This window comes from Myotis nattereri (genome assembly GCF_964212035.1).
Source record: "Myotis nattereri genome assembly, chromosome: 15".
Lineage (NCBI taxonomy): Eukaryota > Metazoa > Chordata > Mammalia > Chiroptera > Vespertilionidae > Myotis > Myotis nattereri.
The window spans coordinates 47,788,229-47,808,509 of NC_138090.1; the positions used below are offsets into that span (position 1 = coordinate 47,788,229).

The 20,281-nt window shown below is 57.4% G+C and overlaps 2 protein-coding genes across 6 annotated transcripts in view; one reads left to right on the forward strand and one right to left on the reverse strand.

Annotated features, from left to right (window-relative positions):
* Nucleotides 1–4,519, forward strand: part of SAE1 (SUMO1 activating enzyme subunit 1) — a 78,516-nt gene extending 73,997 nt beyond the window's left edge. Inside the window, exons 9-10 of one of the 2 annotated variants that reach the window (XM_081108193.1) lie at nt 2,571–2,611; nt 3,483–4,519. In XM_081108193.1, coding sequence (XP_080964319.1) covers nt 2,571–2,600 — 30 coding nt within the window. In that variant the 3' untranslated portion in view covers nt 2,601–2,611; nt 3,483–4,519. The remainder of the gene's footprint in view (nt 1–2,570; nt 2,612–3,482) is intronic. The other variant, XM_081108192.1, reaches the window with a different exon arrangement.
* Nucleotides 4,520–10,799: 6,280 nt separating this feature from the next.
* BBC3 (BCL2 binding component 3) lies at nt 10,800–19,442 on the reverse strand. 4 transcript variants are annotated; one of them, XM_081107833.1, is made up of 4 exons: nt 19,203–19,441; nt 16,212–16,500; nt 14,642–14,835; nt 10,800–11,891 (listed from the first exon to the last, which is right to left on the reverse strand). In XM_081107833.1, the coding sequence occupies exons 2-4, from the start codon at nt 16,483–16,485 to the stop codon at nt 11,775–11,777; spliced, it is 585 nt and encodes a 194-aa protein (XP_080963959.1). In that variant the 5' UTR covers nt 16,486–16,500; nt 19,203–19,441; the 3' UTR covers nt 10,800–11,774. The 4 variants fall into 4 exon arrangements, with proteins under 4 accessions (XP_080963959.1, XP_080963960.1, XP_080963961.1 ...); XM_081107834.1 differs by lacking the exon at nt 19,203–19,441 and adding an exon at nt 18,539–18,557; XM_081107835.1 differs by lacking the exon at nt 16,212–16,500 and having other exon boundaries at nt 19,203–19,442.
* Nucleotides 19,443–20,281: the final 839 nt, after the last annotated feature.

Below are 20,281 nucleotides of genomic sequence, written 5' to 3' on the forward strand. Positions count from 1 at the left end.
TTCTCCTCGACAGGGTTTCTCTGTCCATCACCATGGCCCCAGAGTTGCTTCTTGTTAATCCCACCCGTAGACCCGTAGTATTTACAGAGGAGGCGGACAGCCAGGACCAGTGCCTGTGCCTGTGCAGGAGCCCACAGGCTCTGCAAGGGGGGCCTGTGACATGTTGTGTAGCTGTCATTGGCACTCTCCGAGGGGAAGTGTCTTACCTGGGGCCATAGCTAGGGCAGCATTTTTCATTTCTTCTGGAAGAACATTTGGGCTGCTAAAGCTATAGCATACCCTCAAAAAAATTTTACTTCCTCTGGGAACTTTGCTATTTGCCCAAAGACATTAGAGTGGCCTTTGTCAGGGTCTAGGTGCTCATGGACTTGCAGTGTTTTGTCCTCTCCGTGGGCAGCGTTGTGCTGGTCCATGACAAAGTGCAGTGACGGAGAATCAGAAGGTGGGAATGGGAATGTAGGTATTCTTGTGGCCTGTAGTGATAATCCTATCCTATATAATCCTATATAATCAAACCCTAATGTGCAAATCGACCAAACAGCAGAACGACCAGTCGCTATAATGTGCACTGACCACCAGGGGGCAGACACTCAATGCAGGAACTGACTCCTGGTGGTCAGTGAACTCCCACAGGGGAAGCACCACTCAGCCAGAAGCCGGGCTCACGGTTGGCCAGTGCAGCGGCAGTGGGTGGTAAGGAGCCAGGGGTCCCAGGCTGCAAGAGGGCACATGCCAGGCTGAGGGACTCCACCCTCCACCCCCACCCCCCAGTGCATGAAATTTCGTGCACTGGGCCTCTAGTAATAGATAACCAGTGCCGTACAGAGACTGTTCCTTACATGGATGAGCTAATTTATCCTCCCAGCAGCCGCAGAGGTAGAAGTGTGGTGATCCCTGATGTATAAAGTGGGGTGGAGGTACAGGGAAGTGGGGAGCCAGGATTCGAGCCTAGGCAGTCTGGTTTCTGGGCCTGTGTTCTTCCCCACTTGGTCATCATGCCTCAGGCACTGTCCCAAACTGACACCCAGTCCAGCGGCTCTGCGTCTGTGTGGACCCAGAGCTGCTGTCCTTGCACCCCCAGGCTCGCTCTGCACATCCCATGAGAAGCCGCTCCCTGGATTTTTCGTATGGGATGGAGATTTGGGGTCAAGGCAGGTGGCCTTGACCCGATTGCTTGCAGCGGCTTCTCTGCATCCCAGTCCTAACCTCTAATGCAGCCCCCTCCTCGCCGCCTGCTGGGGACAGCTGTTGCCAGCATCTTGTTTCTGTTTATCCCAGCGAGCCAGAGCGCTCTGCATTCTCGGTTGCTGGGCGTGTCTGGAATCTCCTCCTGCCCCCATCTGGCTTGGGAAGCACTTTACCTTTTGCCCCATGTTCACCCCGTGCCCTGCTGTCTGGTCCCCACCGCTCACTCCACTCCCCCTGCTTAACACAGGTCAGCCTTCAGTCAGCTGGCGGTAGGCTCTCCTGAGAGGCCATCTGACCGTCAGAAAGTGAACACTAGGAGGTGGGGGACAAATGTAAACTCTGTCCCCTTGGAATCATCTGTTTCCTTCCTTCTGCATATCAGACACCATGTGTTCTGCCCGCGTCCTCACGGTGTCATGCTCCCTTAGGTGGAAGTCGTCCTTCCTTCCCCGTCCACAGTAGGCCCTGCACTCAGTGCACAGGTGACCGTGACAGCAGTGGCCATCTCGGGCTCCAGGGTAGGCCGCATTGCAACCCGTAAGTTGGGTTCCTTCCAGGCTCTAGGAGTTCTGGCTGTGGGCTCCTGGGCCTTCCACCCGGCTGAGGGCTTGGGATCCTCAGCCATTGGCAGGGGGTGCTGGGCCCCATTAGTCGTAGCAGCTCCCACTTACTGAGCATCTGCTCTGTGCCAGGTACATTACAAGACTGGTCGCATTTCATTCTCCCAGAAACCCTAGCAGGCAGGAGCGAGCCTGTCAGATCCGAGCCCCCTCCTCAGGATCTAGCACTGCACCTGACGCAGGTTAGACGCTAACACATCTCCTTGGACAGGTGGCTGAATAGCCCCTTAAAGTAGGTACAGTTGTCCCCACTGACAGATGAGGAAATGGATTGGGATTGGCGCTCAGTTCAAGGAGAAGTTCAGGATGTTTAGAGCAATTTCTAACCTTGTAAGTGAGATCATACCTTATGAGTGACAACATGGAGCTCCCTGGGACCCACTGCTAGAAGCTGGCCAAGGTGATGGTAGCCCTGTTTGGGTTCAGAACCTCTTAGGTCACCGGCACGTATGGGCCCAGAGCTGTGCGCACATGACTCAGCTTGTGAATTCAGGTTGTCTGACCCTATCCTTAAAAGTGCTGGGTCCCTCCCTTCCACTCGCTCTAAAAATTGGTGGGAAAAATATCCTCAAGGGAGGATTTAAAAAAGTGCCGTGTCCTTCTGTTAACCCCACGAGACAGTCATCGTGTCTGGCTGAAGAGCTGCTCCCAGGCCTGTCCTGCGGCCGGGAGGCGAGGGCTCCGGAAGCCACAGCGAGGTGTGTTGGAGGGAATCGCTGCCCTTCTGTCACAGCCATGACAATTACCCCTGCTCTTCGCCAGGTGCTGCTCCTTCGTGCCAGGCACTGGTGAAGGGATTTGAGGTACATCATCTCGCTTTTCTTTTTTTAATCTTTGTTGTTGAAAGTATTACAGATGTCTCCTTTTTTCCCCCATTGACCATCTAGCCCACCCCCGACCCAGGCCTTCACCACACTATTTATTGCCCGTGTCCATGGGTTATGCATATATGCATACAAGTTTTTTTGATTGATCTCATCTCTTTTTCTTTAAAAAAAAATACGTTTTTATTGTTGTGTGGGTTTTTTTTAGAGAGAGGGGAAGGAAGAGGGGAGAATCATTGATCAATTGTCTCCTACTGGGGATCAAGCCTGCAACCCGGGCATGTGCCCTGACCAAGAATCAAACTGGGCCCTCCTGGTGCCTGAGTTGACGCTCAGCCACACTAGCAGGGCTCACCTCTCAGTGCCTAGGATAGTGCATCTGTTATGTGGGCTTTACATGCGGAAGTAAGGCTCAGAGAAGCTAAGTCACCTCTCCAAGGGCACACAGCTGGCAAAGGCCAGCGCAGAAACGTGACCATCCAGAAGGCCTCCATGCTCGAGCTCACGGGAGCCTTTCCCTGCTCCTTCCCCTGGGCGTCTTGCCTCTGCCTTCTCTTCTCTCTCCTAAACTCCAGGGGCCCTTCTTTGGCCTCTGAAACTTGTTTCCTGAGCCTGTGCAGCCCAGCTGGCTCACTTTTTCTACCTCTGTGACTCTCTAAATAAACTTTCGCTTGTATTTAAAAAAAAAAAAAAGTTTCCAGACATGGCCAAATGGCCCCTGGGGAGCAAAATCGACCTCTATTGAGAAACCGCTGCCCACACCGCTGGTGGAAGGTCTGGTCTGGGTGTTTTCCCTCCATCTTGTCCCTTTTAAAGCACGTGAGCTGAACCCTCTTGTTTTTCTCCCCAGGCCCTGTCTCAAAGGGACCCACCTCACAACAACTTCTTCTTTTTTGACGGCATGAAGGGAAACGGGATTGTGGAGTGCCTCGGCCCCAAGTGAACCCACCACACGGCAGCCCTGAAGATGCCGACCCCCAGCGTGCCCGCCTGCGTTCCCTGCCCTTCCTCCCACCAAGGCACCTCCCGGCGAGAGAAGAGTGAAGCCATTGGACCAACGCAAACCCTTTCCTGTGAACAGTGAGATCGTGCAGATGTGCTCCTCGCGAGCACCAACAGCTGCTGCACATGAGGGGGCGGAGGGCCCGGCGGGCTCCCTCCCGCACCGCGCAGGACTGTTTGCCAGCTCCGCTGAGCGGGCAGCACCTGCAGGCGCCCTCCAGCGCCTCTCTGTCCCGGTGCCGTCACGGCATCGCCACACCCCTGGGTACCGCCAGGGTTGCCCGCCAGGGACCGGCACACCTGGTTGCGTGGGAGCCTCTCGCCACCTTCCTGGACTTCTCCTCCGCCTGCTGTCACACTGCGGGGAGCGCGGCCTCGGGGGAGTGAGGCCCAGGCCCCATGAAACACGAGGGGAACCGCAGTTCCAAATGCAGACAGGTGCCCGGGAGGAAAAACATGGCAGGTGGGTGTGTTTCCTCCGCAGTTGGAAATCCTGAAAAACAACAGGTGGCCTCTGGTGCGCGGGTCCGAGTGTTAGTTGAGGATTAGTGAGTCCAGCCGGGGCTGCGGGACAGAGGAACCGGCACCGGGTCCTCTAGGGCATTCGGGCGAGGCCTTGCCAGTTGAATATTAGGGCTGAATATTAGGAAAACTGTTCTGAAGGCCCCGCCCCGGGGATTCTGATCTGTGGGCCCCGCTGGGAGGGAGGAGCCTGGCTGTTCACAGCCGGCGCTGCTGTGGCGCGGAGCCTGTTGCATTTAAGGGCTGTGTCGTCCTTCTTACCCCTGAGTGGCAGCTGCTTGTGTTTTGGTTTTTTTTTATATTTTCTAGATTCCCATGGTCCTTTAAGAAGGAATGGTAGAAATAAAGTTATTTGCTTTAGGATCTGTTTGTTTTTCTTCCACATTTGAAACTCCTCTGACAGGGAGTGATCCCCGCAATTGCCTTTTGAAACCTGAAGAAATTCCACTGGACTCTAACAGGACTAGGATTTCTCCCCTCCGACATGGTTCCTGCCACCTTTTTTCTGGGTAACACAGCACAGAGGTGCACGGAAGCCTCTGTTCCAGCTGTGTGCTGAGCATTCAGCGAGCTAGTGGCTGGGCGCAGGGACAGGAACTGCAGCAGGAAAGGAGTAAAGTGTGACACCGATGCCACCTTTAGTGGAGCGCCTCTGTGCCAGGCCTTGCACGGAGTGAACGTGGCGATGGCCTCCTTTTGAAATTGACCTTAAGTAATATGCCCCACTCCCACGGCCGGTACCAGTCAGCTGTCCGCGGAACACCACGTCTGAGTGGGTTCCTCCTCGATGTAAACATGAGTGAGGTTTGGGCCCGGCCAGTTAGAATGAATAAATTGGCTCCTTTGTTGTTGTTGTTAATCCTCCCCCAAGGATATTTTTCCATTAATATTTAGAGAGAGTGAAGGGAAGGGGAGAGACAGAAACACCAATTGGTTGCCACCCACGCGTTACCTGACCAGGGCCGGGGATCGAGCCTGCAACTGGGGTACTTGCCCTTGTCCAGTGTCGAACCCGGGACCCTTCAGTCCATGGGCCGACGCTCTGTCCACTGAGCCAAACTGGCTAGGGCTCCTTTCTACTTTAATCCTGTTGCACTGGTGAACGAGAGCTGGTCTCTGGGAGGTAGAACTCAGTCCTGCCCCTTTGCTCCTGCCCTGGGTGAGGCGAGGGCTGCGTTTCTGGGGGGGCCGGTTGTGGGCCCCATGCCTGTCAGGCACTGAGGTCAGTGGTGTTATTGATGCGTGAATTTCACTCCGTGTTAGGAACGTTGAGCTAATTATTTCCTTTACTTTGCAATGTGGGGCCTTGGTCACAAGGGGGAGCAGGCGGGTCCGGATGGATAAAAACAAAATTGTCATTGTAGAATCTTTGAGGCTTTCAAACTTTTCTGCCGGGTACCTCTCGTGGCGGAGATTGAGTCATCCAGAGGGGAGCCCTCAGGAATCAGGGAGGTGGTGCTGGCAGCTGCCAGCCCCGGGCAAGAAATATCTTTATTCTCGTTTCTTCAAATTGCATATTCGCCCATAGTACACATCAGTATTATCATAAAGTGGGTTTCCCTGAGTCTCCAGGAGGTGCACAGTGGTTATCCATGGTTTCTAGTACCTCCAGGAGCTATGTAGCCACGTGGAAAGGAGGCTCTGCTCCTGAAAGTGCCACATGTTGGGGTGCCGGAGCTACCGGGTGAAGGGAAATGGGCTGGTTTCGGGGCAGCCAGGTTTCTCCACTGCACACCCCGCTCTGTCTGCGCAGTTGCCAGATTCTGGGCAGTGCTTACTGTGCTGAGGGCTCAGGCGGAACATGGCAGCGGACCAGGCGAAAGATTAGAGCAGGAAGCTCTGGGTTCCGTCACAGCCCCACGTTCTTGCAGTGCAGGGCCATGGTCAGTTTCTTTTGTAAATATGTGTTTATTTATTGAGCTGTGTCCTGCTCGCCCTTTTACAGGTGGCGAAATGGAAGCTTAGGTGGTGGTTTTCAGGTCAAAGAGTTTAATGATAATGCTAGCATGTCACACTACCTGCCTGGTGCATTTTTTTTTAAATATATTTTATTGATTTTTTACAGAGAGGAAGGGAGAGGAATAGAGAATTACAAACATCGATGAGAGAGAAACGTCGACCAGCTGCCTCCTGCACACCCCTGACTGGGGATGTGCTCGCAACCAAGGTACGTGCCCTTGACCGGAATCAAACCTGGGAACCTTCAGTCCGCAGGCCGACGCTCTATCCACTGAGCCAAACCGGTTAGGGCCCTGCCTGCTGCTTTCCAAAATGCTTGTGCTTTAGCTAAATTGAACCCTCATAGCAGCCCCGTGAGGGTTGTTACTGTTGTGACAAGATTGCAGATGAGGAACCCGCTTCACCCAAACAGCTGGCAGGGAAGGCCTTCATGCGGGACATGCAGGAAACACTCACGTCGTGGCACCGCTTAAGACAGGGGTGGGCAAACTTTTTGACTCGAGGGCCACAATGGGTTCTTAAACTGGACCGGAGGACCGGAACAAAAGCATGGATGGAGTGTTTGTGTGAACTAATATAAATTCAAAGTAAACATCATTACATAAAAGGGTACGGTCTTTTTGTTTTGTTTTGTTTTATTCATTTCAAACGGGTGGATCCGGCCCGCCGGCCGTAGTTTGCCCACGGCTGGCTTAAGACCTCGGTGAGGACGAGGAGACGGGCTTTGCCTTCACAGCTCCGGAGGCCTAGCAGTCACCATGAGGACCACTGGGCAGCCCCGGTGCGAGGGGAGGACCTTCAGCTGGGTCCAGAGGGGCAGGTGGATTTTGTTTTTAAGTTTGTACTAAAACTGTCAAGCAAGCCGAAACCGGTTTGGCTCAGTGGATAGAGCGTCGGCCTGCAGACTGAAAGGTCCCGGGTTCGATTCCGGTCAAGGGCATGTACCTGGGTTGCGGGCACATCCCCAGTAGGAGATGTGCGGGAGGCGGCTGATCGATGTTTCTCTCTCATCGATGTTTCTAACTCTCTATCTCTCTTCCTTCCTCTCTGTAAAAAATCAATAAAATATATTAAAAAACAAACAAACAAAAAAAAAAACTGTCAAGCAATATACCAGCATAAGCCCGTCCGGCTCCATGGTTGAGCATCGGTCTATGAACCAGGAGGTCACGGTTCGATTCCCCATCAGGACACATGCCTGGGTTTTGGGCTCAATCCCTAGTGGGGGGCCTGCAGGAGGCTCCCAATTGATGATTCTCTCTCATCGTTGATGTTTCTATCTCCTTTCCTCTTTGAAATCAATAAAAATTATACACACACACACATATACATACCAGCATATGAGTAAAAAAGATTCCGCCCCCCCGGCGTCACAGCCTGTCAGCTCAATGTTGGCCATGTGGCAAGAGCAGCTGACTTCACAGCTAAACTCTTAAATGAATTAACTATGTTCTCTGAGTAGAAATTGCTCCATGTTACCTGCTATTATGCATATTTATAAATGTTTTTCTGCAACTTGCTTTTTCTCATTGCCTTGGAGATCCTTGTCAGTGCATCAGGCATCAAATTCCAAAACCACAGATGAACCATAAGCTATTTAATCAGGCTGCTGTTGAGTGACATTGAGCCTGTTTTCACTGTACACACTTGGGAAAGACTGCGCAAAGCCAGACGCTCGGGTTACAGAGTACATACATGCATTTGAGATGGTGATTCTTTCCAAAAGGCTGCGGGCTGGTAGCATTGTACCGCTCACTTGTTGTTTGCATAGACAGGACATGCATGTAGCACAGGATTGAAAGTTTGACAAAGGCACACGGTCATGTTGTTTTTTTACGGAAGAAAAAAAAGGAACAATGAAAAGTAAATCTCTAGAAGCAGCCATTGCAGGAGAGAGCATTTGGAGGTGGTTCGGGGTCAGCTTGCTAGAGGTTGCAGTTGGCAGGGGGCAGGGGCTTAGCTGAGGGCCTCACTGCCAAGGTCCGCAGCCTCAGCTCTGCCAAGTTGCAGGACTGGTCTGCACCTCAGTTCCAAGGGAGAAAGCCGCCCAGACCGGAGCAACCCACCCCTTTGGACTTTGCTAACAAAATGTGGCCTCTGCCCCTGGGTGTCTGCCTCTTTCCGTCTGACCTGGGTGGTGGGGCAGGACTCCCCGCTTTCCCTCCTAAATATGACAGATTTGGTTCATTCCAAAGAAGATACCAAAGTTCTGTTTCTTGTGCGGTGGAGTAAGTTTCTAACAGATAACCCCACTTGTGAGTAACTAAATTCTAGACAATGCAAAGCAAAAAAACAGAAACCCTACCCAAGAACAACTATTAGATGGCTCTGGGGAGTGACCAAAGGCAGGTGGATGTGAGAGGGGAGTTGAAAGTTGCAGGAAGAGCTGGCCACAAGGTAAGTCTTCTGGGGTGTGTGTGTGTTTGTGTGTCCCACCGCGTTAACCTGAGGCACTGCTCTGCGCCAGGCAGCTAGGACTGCGGTAGGAAGCCAGCTGTCTTACTGACCTGAAGAACCAGAGGAGGGAGTCAGAGTCACCAGAGCTACTGGGGAGGAAAATGCCAAGGGAGGAGAAACACAAGTTGTGTGTGTAAACTCAGCCCAGGACTCCTGCCGACCCCTGGACTGTGAAGCGTGGGGCAGACAGGAGGGCTGAGGTGAACTGTAAGCCGTGGCCACTGCCACAGTTTCAGACTAGCAAACACAAATGTCCCCTGAAACTAAAACAGCCACATCCTTGGGAGGCGATAACAAGATCCAGAATGTCTACAACATCACCTCCCAGGATGCAATCCGAAATGACCCAACATACGTGGGATCAGGAACTAGGATTCAAATGGTCCCGGCTTCCTCATCAGAAATGGAGACAGTGAAACAGCATCTTTTAAATGTATCTATTTCACTTTTAATTCTCACTCGATATGGTTTTCATTGATTTTAGAGAGAGGAAGAGAAAGAAACATCGATGTGAGAAAGAAACATTGATCAGTTGCCTTCTGAACAGGCCCCAACCAGGGATAAAACCCAAAACCTGGGTGTGTGTCCTGACCAGAAATCAAACCCGCCACCTTTTGGTGCACAGGATGAGGCTCCAACCAACTGAGCTACACTGGCCAGTGCTATTTATTGTATTTATTGATTTTGAGAGGCAAGGGGGAGAGAGACACATTGATTAGTTATTCCATTTATTTATGCATTCATTGGTTGATTCTTTTTTTTTAATGTATTTTTATTGATTTCAGAGAGGAAGGGAGAGAGAGATACAAACATCAATGATGATAGAGAATCATTGATTGGCTGCCTCCTGCATGCCTCCTAATGGGGATCGAACCTGAAACCCAGGCATGTGCCCTTGACTGGAATCGAACCTGGGACCCTTCAGCCCCCAGGCCGACGCTCTATCCACTGAGCCAAACCAACTAGGGCCATTGGTTGATTCTTGATTGTGCTTTGACCAGGGATCAAACCCACAACCTTGGCATAGCAGGATGATGCTCTGTCCAACTGAGCTGCTCGGCCATGGCCCAAAACAACATTTTTTTTTTTTTTTAAATATGGAACGCTTCACGAATTTGCGTATCATCCTTGCGCAGGGGCCATGCTAATCTTCTCTGTATAGTTCCAATTTTAGTATATGTGTTGCCGGAGCGAGCACCAAAACAACATTTTTAAAATGCTGAAAGGCCCTGGCTGGCTTGGCTCAGCGGATGGAGCATCGGCCTGTGGACTGAAGGGTCCTGGGTTCAATTCCAATCAAGGGCACATGCCTGGGGTTGTGGGCTCGATCCCCAGTAGGGGGCGTGCAGGAGGCAGCCAATCAATGATTCTCTCTCATCATTGATGTTTCTATCTCTCCCTCTCCCTTTCTCTCTGAAATCAATAAAAAAAAATTTTTAAATGCTGAAAGGAAACAGTCAAATGTAGAAGTCTATTACCAGTGAAAATAGGTACTATTTTCAGATAAAACTAAGAGAATTCGTCACCAGCAGAAATTCATTATAAGAAATGCGAATGTTGCCCGGCCACATGGCCCAGTGGTTGAGCATTGACCTATGAACCAGGAGGTCACAGTTTGATTCTACGTCAGGGCACATGCCCAGGCTGCAGGCTCCATCCCCAGTGTGGAGCTTGCGGGAGGCAGCCCATCAACGATTCTCTCTCATCGACGTGTGGGCCAGCCCTGCATGGAGAGGACACAGAAGAGCACGGGCCAGGGCCGCTGTCAGGAAGGTAACCCAGGCCGCCGCCTTATATTAAGTCCACACCAGCTCTTGGTGCCAGGCCGTGTGCTGGGCCTTAGGAAGCGCTATTGTCTCGCTATGTCGCTGCTTCCCGTGTCACCTAGTGCCTTCATGAGAGCAGGGACAGCGTCTCATTACTGACGAGTTCCCCAGGACTCCTCCCGGTGGTGCTGCTGAATGAGCTGCAGGTCACTCATTCACTCAATAAATACGGAGCCCCCACGACCTACTGTATCTGGGGGAGATCGCTGGGAAAGTGCCCCAAGCCCCACCCTCACGGGACTTTGCTTCCAGTGGGAGCGGAACAGGCGCCCAGGAGGCTGGGCTCACACAGGGCGCCGGCTCCTTGAGGAGCAGCTGCGGACAGGGGTGCCCGTGGGCCCCGGCCGGACCCCGCAGCTCTGCCCAGGTCACGGGCGGGGAAGGAGAGCAGAGAGAGGATCCACTGTTCCAATCTGATTTTATTGAAAAGGAAACATACAAAAATCATGTACAAAAAAAATTAACCAAACATGTACAGAAAATCCATTCCGGTATCTACAGCAGCGCATGTACAGTAATTTACAGGCTGGGCCATCCCTCCCCACTCCCAGACTCCTCCCTCTTCCGAGACTCCCCCTCCCTGACTCCCCTCTTCCCCCCAGCGCTTCGCCCTGGGGACTAAGGCTGGGGCGGTTTCCGCCAAAATATCCCACCCCCCAAATGAATGCCAGTGGTCACACGTGCTCTCTCTAAACCTATGCAATGGATTGATGGGGGGGCGGGGGTGGTCATGGGCAGAGCACAGGATTCACAGTCTGGGCCCCCCTGGCCACCCCCAGATGAAGGTGAGGCAGGCATGCCCACCACCCGCCGGCTGGCTCAGGGAAGATGGCTGGGCGCCGGGCTGGGGCAGCCGTCAGATGCACCCCATTCTCTGGCTCCAGGAGGCTAGTGGTCACGTTTGGCTCATTTGTTCTTCACGGGCCCCCTCCCCAAGAGGAGGGGGGGAAGCACCAGGGGCCTGAGGCCAGGCCCAAAGTGAAGGAGCACTGGGAGGGACCCCCCAGTGTCCCCCCTGCAGCTGGAACGGGCAGCCAGCACCAGCAGCCTTTCCTGAGATGGTGGTGGGCGGCAGAGGCGGGCGGCTCAGTCCCCACCCCCTCGGTCACCGCCGCCTTCAGACGCTGAGTCCATCAGCCCTCTCTCCCCTGGCTTCTCGGCCAGGGACCCAGGAGTCCACATCTCCGACAGTGCACCCCAGGCTGGGCCGGGGCTGGGTCTGGAGTGGCTGCCCGGGCCCGCCCCTGGGACAGGCAGGGCTCGTAGTCCAGTATGCTACATGGTGCAGAAAATGTCCCCTGTGCTGGCCAGGGCGTCAGGCTGTGGGAGGGGCCTGCCCCCCAAGTCCCCGACGTCCACCAGGCAGGTGCAGGCACCTAATTGGGCTCCATCTCCGGGGCTCCGCGGCCCCTGGGCAAGGGCAGCAGTCCCAGGAGGAGATTGTACAGGACCCTCCAAGGCGAGGGGCCGTGTCGCTGCTGCTCCTCTTGCCTCTGGGGAAAGAGAGAGAAGAGGAAGGTAGAAAGTGGTCAGGTCCAAGGGCAGGGAGGAGGGCGGCACGGGGGTCTCCGAGTGAGCTACATCCTCAAACAACCCTGCGAAGCAGCTGCTGCTATTGTCAGTCGGGCCCCAATCCCAGCTCCTCCGCCCGTCTGGGCCAATGCCGTCACCTCGAGGAAGGACAGCAAGTGTCCGGTGCTTATTAGCTGTGATCGTGTCACCGACTGCCGGGTGAGACAGTCACCCAACCAACGTCCCATGGGGCTGAGCGGCGGGGCTGGATTGCAGCCCATCCTGCCCGCCCCTCAGAGGCTGGCGAGATGGAGAGAAGGGAGCAGGGAGCCCACAGTCAGCGATTCTAGAACAATCTGTGGACGGAGGAGAGCTGGGAACAGCTCACCACCTGCGCTGAGGTTGCACAGAAGTACATCCAGGCAAAGCTGACCCCTGCCCTCTCTCTAGGAAGAGCATGACCCCTGACCTCTCTCTAGGAAGAGCATGACCCCTGCCCTCTCTCTAGGGAGAGCATGAGGACTTGGGGTGCCTTCAGGACCCTCCCAGCTCGTGTTAGGGAAGAAGGAAGCTAGACACAAGACTCCCACCAGTAAAAATGAAAGGTACGTTACAGCACTCTCCCACCCGCAACCTGGGAAGAGAAGCCCATCTCAGAGATGAGAACAAGGCCAGATAAGCCATCCTAATGATGGTCCTAATGGGCCTGGGGTAGGGTGCCTGGTACCAGACCTGCCTCCTTATCACTTCCCACCAACTCCTGTGGGCAGGAGGTAGCAAAGGGAACACCTCAGACTGGCACCAGTTAAAAGGCCTGCCACCATCACACGGCTTCCGGGGGCTCCACGCCACAGCCACCTGGGTGAGCAAGCAAGCACCAATTTACTAAGGCTGAGGGTGGGCAGACCACCCAGGGATGTCCCGTGGAGACAAAGAAGGGCAGCCAAAAAAGAAAGCCAATAAATCAAACTTGAAACATTTTAAAAAATTCCTAAAGACCCAACAATGGGTAAATGACCACGGACACTAGATGCTGATCCAGGGAAAATGAGGGACTCAAAGCTCTCCTGCCCATATGGGTGAAGCTCATGTATAAATGGAGAGGGGGCCGAAACCGGTTTGGCTCTGTGGATAGAGTGTCGGACTGCGGACTGAAAGGTCCCAGGTTTGATTCCGGTCAAGGGCATGTACCTTGGTTGCGGGCACATCCCCAGTGGGGAGTGTGCAGGAGGCAGCTGGTCGATGTTTCTCTCTCATCGATGTTTCTAACTCTCTATCTCTCTCCTTTCCTCTCTGTAAAAACTCAATAAAATATATTTAAAAATAAATAAATAAATAAATAAATAAATAAATGGAGAGGGGACCACGTTTGGAGAGAAACACACACTATATCTACAGGGCATCCCCCCCAAAATGTATACACACACTTTGAATAATTATAAAGGAAGTGTTTATTAAAATACATTTCACTTTCAAAATGGAGCTATCAGCGGTTAAAGTGTGTATACATTTTTGGGGGACACCCCGTATATTATGCCAAAAACGCCCCACAGTCCTAAGCATGGTTTGTGGCTGGGTAAATACGGAGTAAAAGAATCAACACCTGGCCCTAGCTGGTTTGGCTCGGTGGATAGAGCACTAGCCTGCGGACTGAAGGGTCCCAGGTTCGATTCTGGTTGAGGGCATGTACCTGGGTTGCAGGCATATCCCCGGTGGGAGATGTGCAGGAGGCAGCTGATCGATGTTTCTCTCTCATCGATGTTTCTAACTATCTCTCTCCCTTCCTCTCTGTAAAAAATCAATAAAATATATTTAAAAAAAAAAAAAAAGAATCAACACCTGGCCCTAGCTGGTTTGGCTCGGTGGAGAGAGCATTGGCCTGTGGACTGAAGGGTCCCAGGTTCGATTCCACCCAAGGGCACATGCCTGGGTTGCGGGCTCGATTCCCAGTAGGGGGCGTGCAGGAGGCAGCCAGTCAATGATTCTCTCTCATCATTGATGTTTCTATATCTCTTTCCCTTTCCCTTCCTCGCTAGAATCAATAAAACATATTTAAAAAGAAAAAATCAACACCTGCAGAGGAATGGGACCCCCAATGTAAGAGTTTTTCCTTGGGAAGCGGGGGAAGAGACGGGGTCACGGAGGGAACAAGGGGCTTCACAACATCCGGTGTTTGTTTTCCTTTGAATAAGCAGGCAGTGCGGGTGTCGTGTTCGGGCCGGACAGAGCCGTGGGGACGCCCTGATGTTTCGTGTTCTCTATTCTCGGCTTCAGGCTTCCAATATTTTGTTTTCATCAGAGGCGGGGCCGCGGGCTTGGGGGCGGGGCCTCCGGCGGGGAGGAGCCCTAGGCCCCGCCCCCGAGCGGCCGGGGGAGCGGTGTGCGCGCCGCCTGCCGCGCGGCGGGTGGGAGGGGCGGGCGCGGCCGCGCCGCCGCTGCTGACTCACCGGCTATAAATAGCCCGGGATATATGAGCCGCTCGGGCGAGCGCCGCCCTCAGTCCCCCGGCCGCGGCCCGGGCGCGCCGCAGCGCTCCGCCGCCCCGGCCCGGGCTGTGCCAGCCGCCGCGCGGGCGCTCGGCAGCCCCGCGGCCACGCCGCCCCTCCCACCGGCCTGTCCCCGGCGCGACCCCGCCGCGCAGGGCAACAGCTGCCGCACATCTGGCGGGGCCGCCCGCCGCCCCTCCCGGCGGGAAGTCCCACCTGCCGTCTACCCCTCCCCCAGCACTCACCCGCCGCGCGTACAGCGCGTCGAGGTCGTCCGCCATTCGCCGCAGCTGGGCCCCGATCTCTCGGGCCCATTGCTCCTCCTCCCCCCGGATGCCCGGGGCCGCCTGGGTGGGGCCGCCCGCCAGGGCCCCCGGGGCGCTGGGCACCGGCGATTCCAGGTGGTGCTGCTCCGCGGGCGAGAGCGAGGGCTGAGGACCTGGGAAAAGCCGAGGGGTACGGTCAACGCCCATGACCTCAGCGGGCCCCGAAGTGCACCCGAGGGACCGGTTAGCCGGGGCCTGCGTCTCCCTTTCCCCAGCGCCCGATTTCTCTTCTGCCCCCGGCTCGTCTCTAGGGGTTCCGTTTCCCGCTCTTAGAGCCACATGTGTCTCCCCAGGCACCATAGGGCGAGAAGAGGTCCCGGGGCGGCCTCTCTGGAGGCGCCAGTCCCGCCCGGGTTGGCCTGGAGGACCTTCCTCTGATCCCCACTAAGCACCTCTACTGCAGACACTGCCTGCTCCATTTCACAGATGGACTGACTGAGGCCCATGCTGAGAAGTGGCCCAAGGTCACACGGGGATACAGGCACTGACTACACCCAGAGTCACAAGCCTCAGGTCTCCTGCCCTCTGGTGTCCAACCGCAGGGAGGCCACACCCCCGGAAGTGGCAGGGCCCTGACCAGAGGCCAGGCGGGCTGCTCGGCGCCCCGGCCGGGGAGGGGGTGGGGGCGCTGGGATGCGGGCGATGCCTTTCTGCCCCACCCGCTCCTCTGACCTCTCTTCCTCCTGTCACCCCAGGCCCTGGCCCGGGGGGATCCCTACAGCCAAACATCAGGTCCTCAGTTTCCACACCTGAGACTCTGGTCTTGGAATCGAGTCCCATCTTGCCTCACTGCCAGGGAACTGAGTTTGGAGAAGTTTCTCTCCGAGCCTCCCCGGGCTCCAGGGACAGGGTGGGGCTGGAGGGAAACCGGGACAGTCCCCCCACCCCCCCTGCTCCCGCCACTGAGTGCCGGTGGGATGGGGCTGCCGGGCACCACGGGGTTAAAGGCCCATCAGGCAGGGGACCTTTAACCCTTCCCGCCCCAGGCTCACCCCTCCACACACAGGCCCACTTTCCCAACACAATGGCCCCTCCCCCCTCCTTCCTCCTGGACCGCATAGAGGGCGGGCCCTGGCCCCAAAGACCCAGATAATGGCCAAAGGCCACCCTCGACCCCTCCCCAAAGTCCTGGAGTGCCCATCCTCCCTCTCTGCCCACACGCTCTCTCACTGCAACCCCAGGGGACTGAGGGCACCCAGAGGAGGGGAGGGGAGCGGGGCTGGGAAGCAGCTGTCGCCCCAGGCCCGGAAAAGGCCACGGGCTGCCACTCAGGGACTGCAGTCAGATTCCAGGAGGGACTTCCCACCCGGCCTCCCCCGCCCCCAGCCTCCTACTCCGTCTTCCTGCTTCTTGCAACACAAAGACCACACTGGCCACACCCTCCCTGTGGCCGGCCAGCTCGCCACCTCCCCCCACCCGCTCCCACTTGGCCAGTTCCTCAGAGTCTCTCTCCCGGCTCTCAACATCCCGGTGTGGGGTGGGCACTCACCATTGGGGTGCGGGCCTCGGGGGCGGCTACGGGGACCCCCAGGCCAGCGGGGGGCCCCGAGGGCGGCAGTGACAGCGGGCAGGGCAGTGGGGGCGCAGAGGTAGGCAGCTGGCAGCAGGGCAGGGGTGGCAGGGGCAGGCGGCAAGCCAGGCTCACAGAGGCCGCAGGACACAGCTGAGGGCACCAGGCGGCTCAGTGGGAAGGGACGAGGGCCGTCGCGGGCCAGGCCCTCTACGGGCTCCGGGGAGCTGCCCTCCTGACGTGCTCGGGCCATGGTGCTCCCTGGGGCCTGCAGGACAGGAAGAGAAGGGTGCCGTCAGCCGGCAAGTGCCGGGGTCACCAGGGCCCCACAACACACCCCCCTACAGGGTCCACAGGCACCTCCACTCCTGCACACCACGATGGGCACACACAGGGCAGGGCTGGCGCCCTCCACGCACACTGGGCCCAGAGGGAGGCATGTGTGATGGTCACACAAGATACACACCCACCGAGGGACCCAGGGCTCCGCAGCCTCCCAAACACATGGTGATGGGCACGGCACACATGAGGGGCAGGGCGGCACAGGCTGGCTCTCACAGCAAGTTCGAGAGCCAGATGCGGGACCCAGATGCGGGGGGCTGTCGGGTGTGTGAGTGTGAGGGTTGATGGCCCCCCAACACAAACTCACCCAACAGGACATGGGCTGGGGGGGGGTCACTTTTGGGACACAGTGATGGGCACACATGGAGGGCAGCCAGGCACTGGGATGGCTCCCCCAACACACACACACACACACACACACACACACACACACACACAGACTCAGGCAGGACTGGCCAGCCTGACCTCCCACCTCATCTCCCATTTGCACAGAAACATTGAGATGGTCCCAGTGTCGGACATTGCTACTCAGTACACAGGACACACACACACACACACACACACACACAGAGAAACACTGACCAAACGTAAACACACAGACCATCACAAGAGCTATACAAACAATGCATGCTGCCTGGCACAACCCATCCCCTCGCTCCCCCCCATGCACAAGTAGTCGGAATCTCACACACTGACCCACTGTTGATATGCCCACGGACACACACACACACACACACTGACACACACGCACGCTGACACACACAATGCAGCCAACACAAGCACAGACAGAAACACACACACTTCTCAAACACATCTACACCCAAGAGATAAGGCATGCCCACCTCAGGACGCACACACATATCAACACAAAACAGACACCCACGGACTCACACAGACCAACACAACGGAAACACGCCTACCTGCCCACCAACTCTTAGACCCCCAGGACACACGTAAATCAGGCACACACAGACACATGTCAGCAGACCCAGACGCATCCCCACGCATCCCAGCAACGACACACAGACACGACAGCAGAAGAGAACATCCACCCACCCTCCTTCCCTCACCTCAGAACCCCATCACCAACTGTCAGTCCCGGACACACACCACACACACCAGCCAGCCCTAATCCCGCACCGCCCTGGCAGCGCGCACACCTAAAGCTCCCACAGAACAGTGGTCTCACGTGACCGACATAAACACTACACACACGCAGCCCACATGACACACATGAGCCAGCCGATCGCGGAGACAAACCCCTCCGACCCAACACACACACACACACACACACACACACACACACACACGGGCTCAGACAAGCCCCATGCAAGAGGCTGCCAGCAACACCCACTGACTGCACTGCACAGACCCCACAGAGACGCGGTCCTCAATTCCCAGACACCGATGCCAGACATACAAGCCAAACAGAGGCGGAGACAACCCCCCACCACACACACACACACACACACACACACACACACGCACGCACACACACCATGCAGAACTCACAGACACCTGGACGGAAAGCAGGCACCACATTCAGCAGGCACTCATCACAAACATGCCCCGGAGACATACACAGTCACAGGCAGTCCACGCAGGAGCACACACAAACAACACACGGGGCAGGACACACAGAGAAGCACACAGACACGGCTCACTCAGCACAACACACAACAGCCCAGCACGCCCCACCACACGGACCCATAGGGTCCCCCCAAAACACCATCCACAGGCAACTCTCACTCACAGGGCACACACACGGGTACCCCAATAAACAGAGCCCACCCCTCAGGCAGGGCAGACACAGACAGCACTCCACACAAACACACATGCGGGGGACTCACGCGCACACACACCCGGAGCGGCCACAGCCCCAACATTCCCCCGGACGGACGGACGGACGCCACCACTCCCTGCGGACCCCAGCAACAAACTCGGAGCCAGACACACGCACACACCCAGGCGAGACACCTGCAGATCCACAGCCCCGCACACGCGCGCTCCCACGGCGGGGCCAGACGCCCCCCTGCGCTGTCACAGCCCCCCAACCCCGCCGCCGCCACGTGCGCCCGCCCCGCCCGCCAGGCGAGCGCGGGGCCAATAACCGGCTGTTGCTGGGGCGCAGCCCCCGCCCGCAGGAGCCGCAGACTCCGCGGCCGCAAGCCGCCCCCTGTCGCCGCCCCCAGCGGGTGCGCGCCCGGGGTGTGGCCGCCCCTCCATTCCGTACCCCCACCCCCAACCCCCTCCCGGACTGCGGACTGCGGGGGACGGGGCAGTCGGGGTCGACTCACTTCCCCGGGGCCGCACTGACCGCCAGGGGGCGCTGTCGAGCCCGCACCCCATTGTTTGTAAACAAACCCGCCAGACCGCTTAGGCACCTGCGCTCCTGGACCTTAGTGCCTCCAGCCCGGCGATCCCAGCCCAGCCCAGCGACCCCAGCCCAGCCCAGCGACCCCAGCCCAGAGACCCTGGTGGGGGTAGAGGGTGGGGAGAGAGGGAGGCAGGCGGTGGGGCTGCAGTGCGCCCCCAGTGCTCTCCGCGTGCACTCCCGCCACCTCCTCCAGGGAGCCCACCGGGCCTGGCCAATCGCGGCCCGCGGGGACTCGAGGTGAGCACACTCACCCCGGGGGCATGAACACGCCAGAGGGGGCGGTGATGGGGGCGGGCGGCTTCCTTCAGGAGGGCGCGCCCGCGAAGCGCCGCTCCCTGCGGCGGCGGCGGCGGCGGCTGCTCTGACTGCAGTGGCTGCTGCTGTCGCTGTGCCGCTGCTGCTCGAGCCGCAGGCGCGTCCCCGTCGTGGCCGCCGCTGCCGATCCTGTCGCTGCGGCCGCCAGGCGCCCGCTCGCATGTGGCTCGCGCCGCGTCTCAGGCCGCCCGGCGGGTCCCGGGCCGCTCGGCTGCTCCCGCCCCGCCCCGCCCCGCCCCGCCCCGCCCCGCCCCGCCCGGCGGGTCCCACGCTCCGCCCCCGCGTGACGCCACGGCCCCGCCCGCGCGCCCTGGACAAGTCGGGACTTGCTGGCGCGGGCCGCGCCCCCGAACTCGGCGCGGGGGGTTTCCCTGCAGCGGGGGCGGGGCGGGGCCTGGCCCAGGGCGACCGCGGGACAGCCGGACAGGGACGCTGACACACTGACACACTGACTGGGACCCACAGACAGACACACACACACACACACACCCCGGAACCGCGCTCCGGGGTACACAGAGTCACGTGCTGGCCGGGCCGCGGGAAGCAGCCGATCGGACGCGCGGCCGGGACTCCCACGGGCGCACCTTGGACAGGGGCGCGGAGACACAGTCACACTCACCTGGGGCAGGTGCCCGCACACACCCCGGGCACAGGGACGCAGGAGGACTCTCTGACACAGTTGCCTGCGGGACAGGCAGACGGGCCCAGTGGGAACCACACACACGGATATCTGTACACACAGACACCCACCCGGATGAGCGCATCCAGAACCACACACCGACCGAGCGCGTTCACATTCGTGACATTCCCACTGAGCGGGCCCGCGAGTGCGCGCGCACCCACGCGCACACAGCTGTCATGGATACCTGGACATACAGCGTGACCTAGATGACACTCACCCGGGGACGCACACAGACACAGCCACACCAGCTCGCAGCTGACAAACAGTAACGCCGGCCAAAGTTGACCCCCACAGCCCTGGCTGGTGTGGCTCAGTGGATAGAGCGACGGCCTA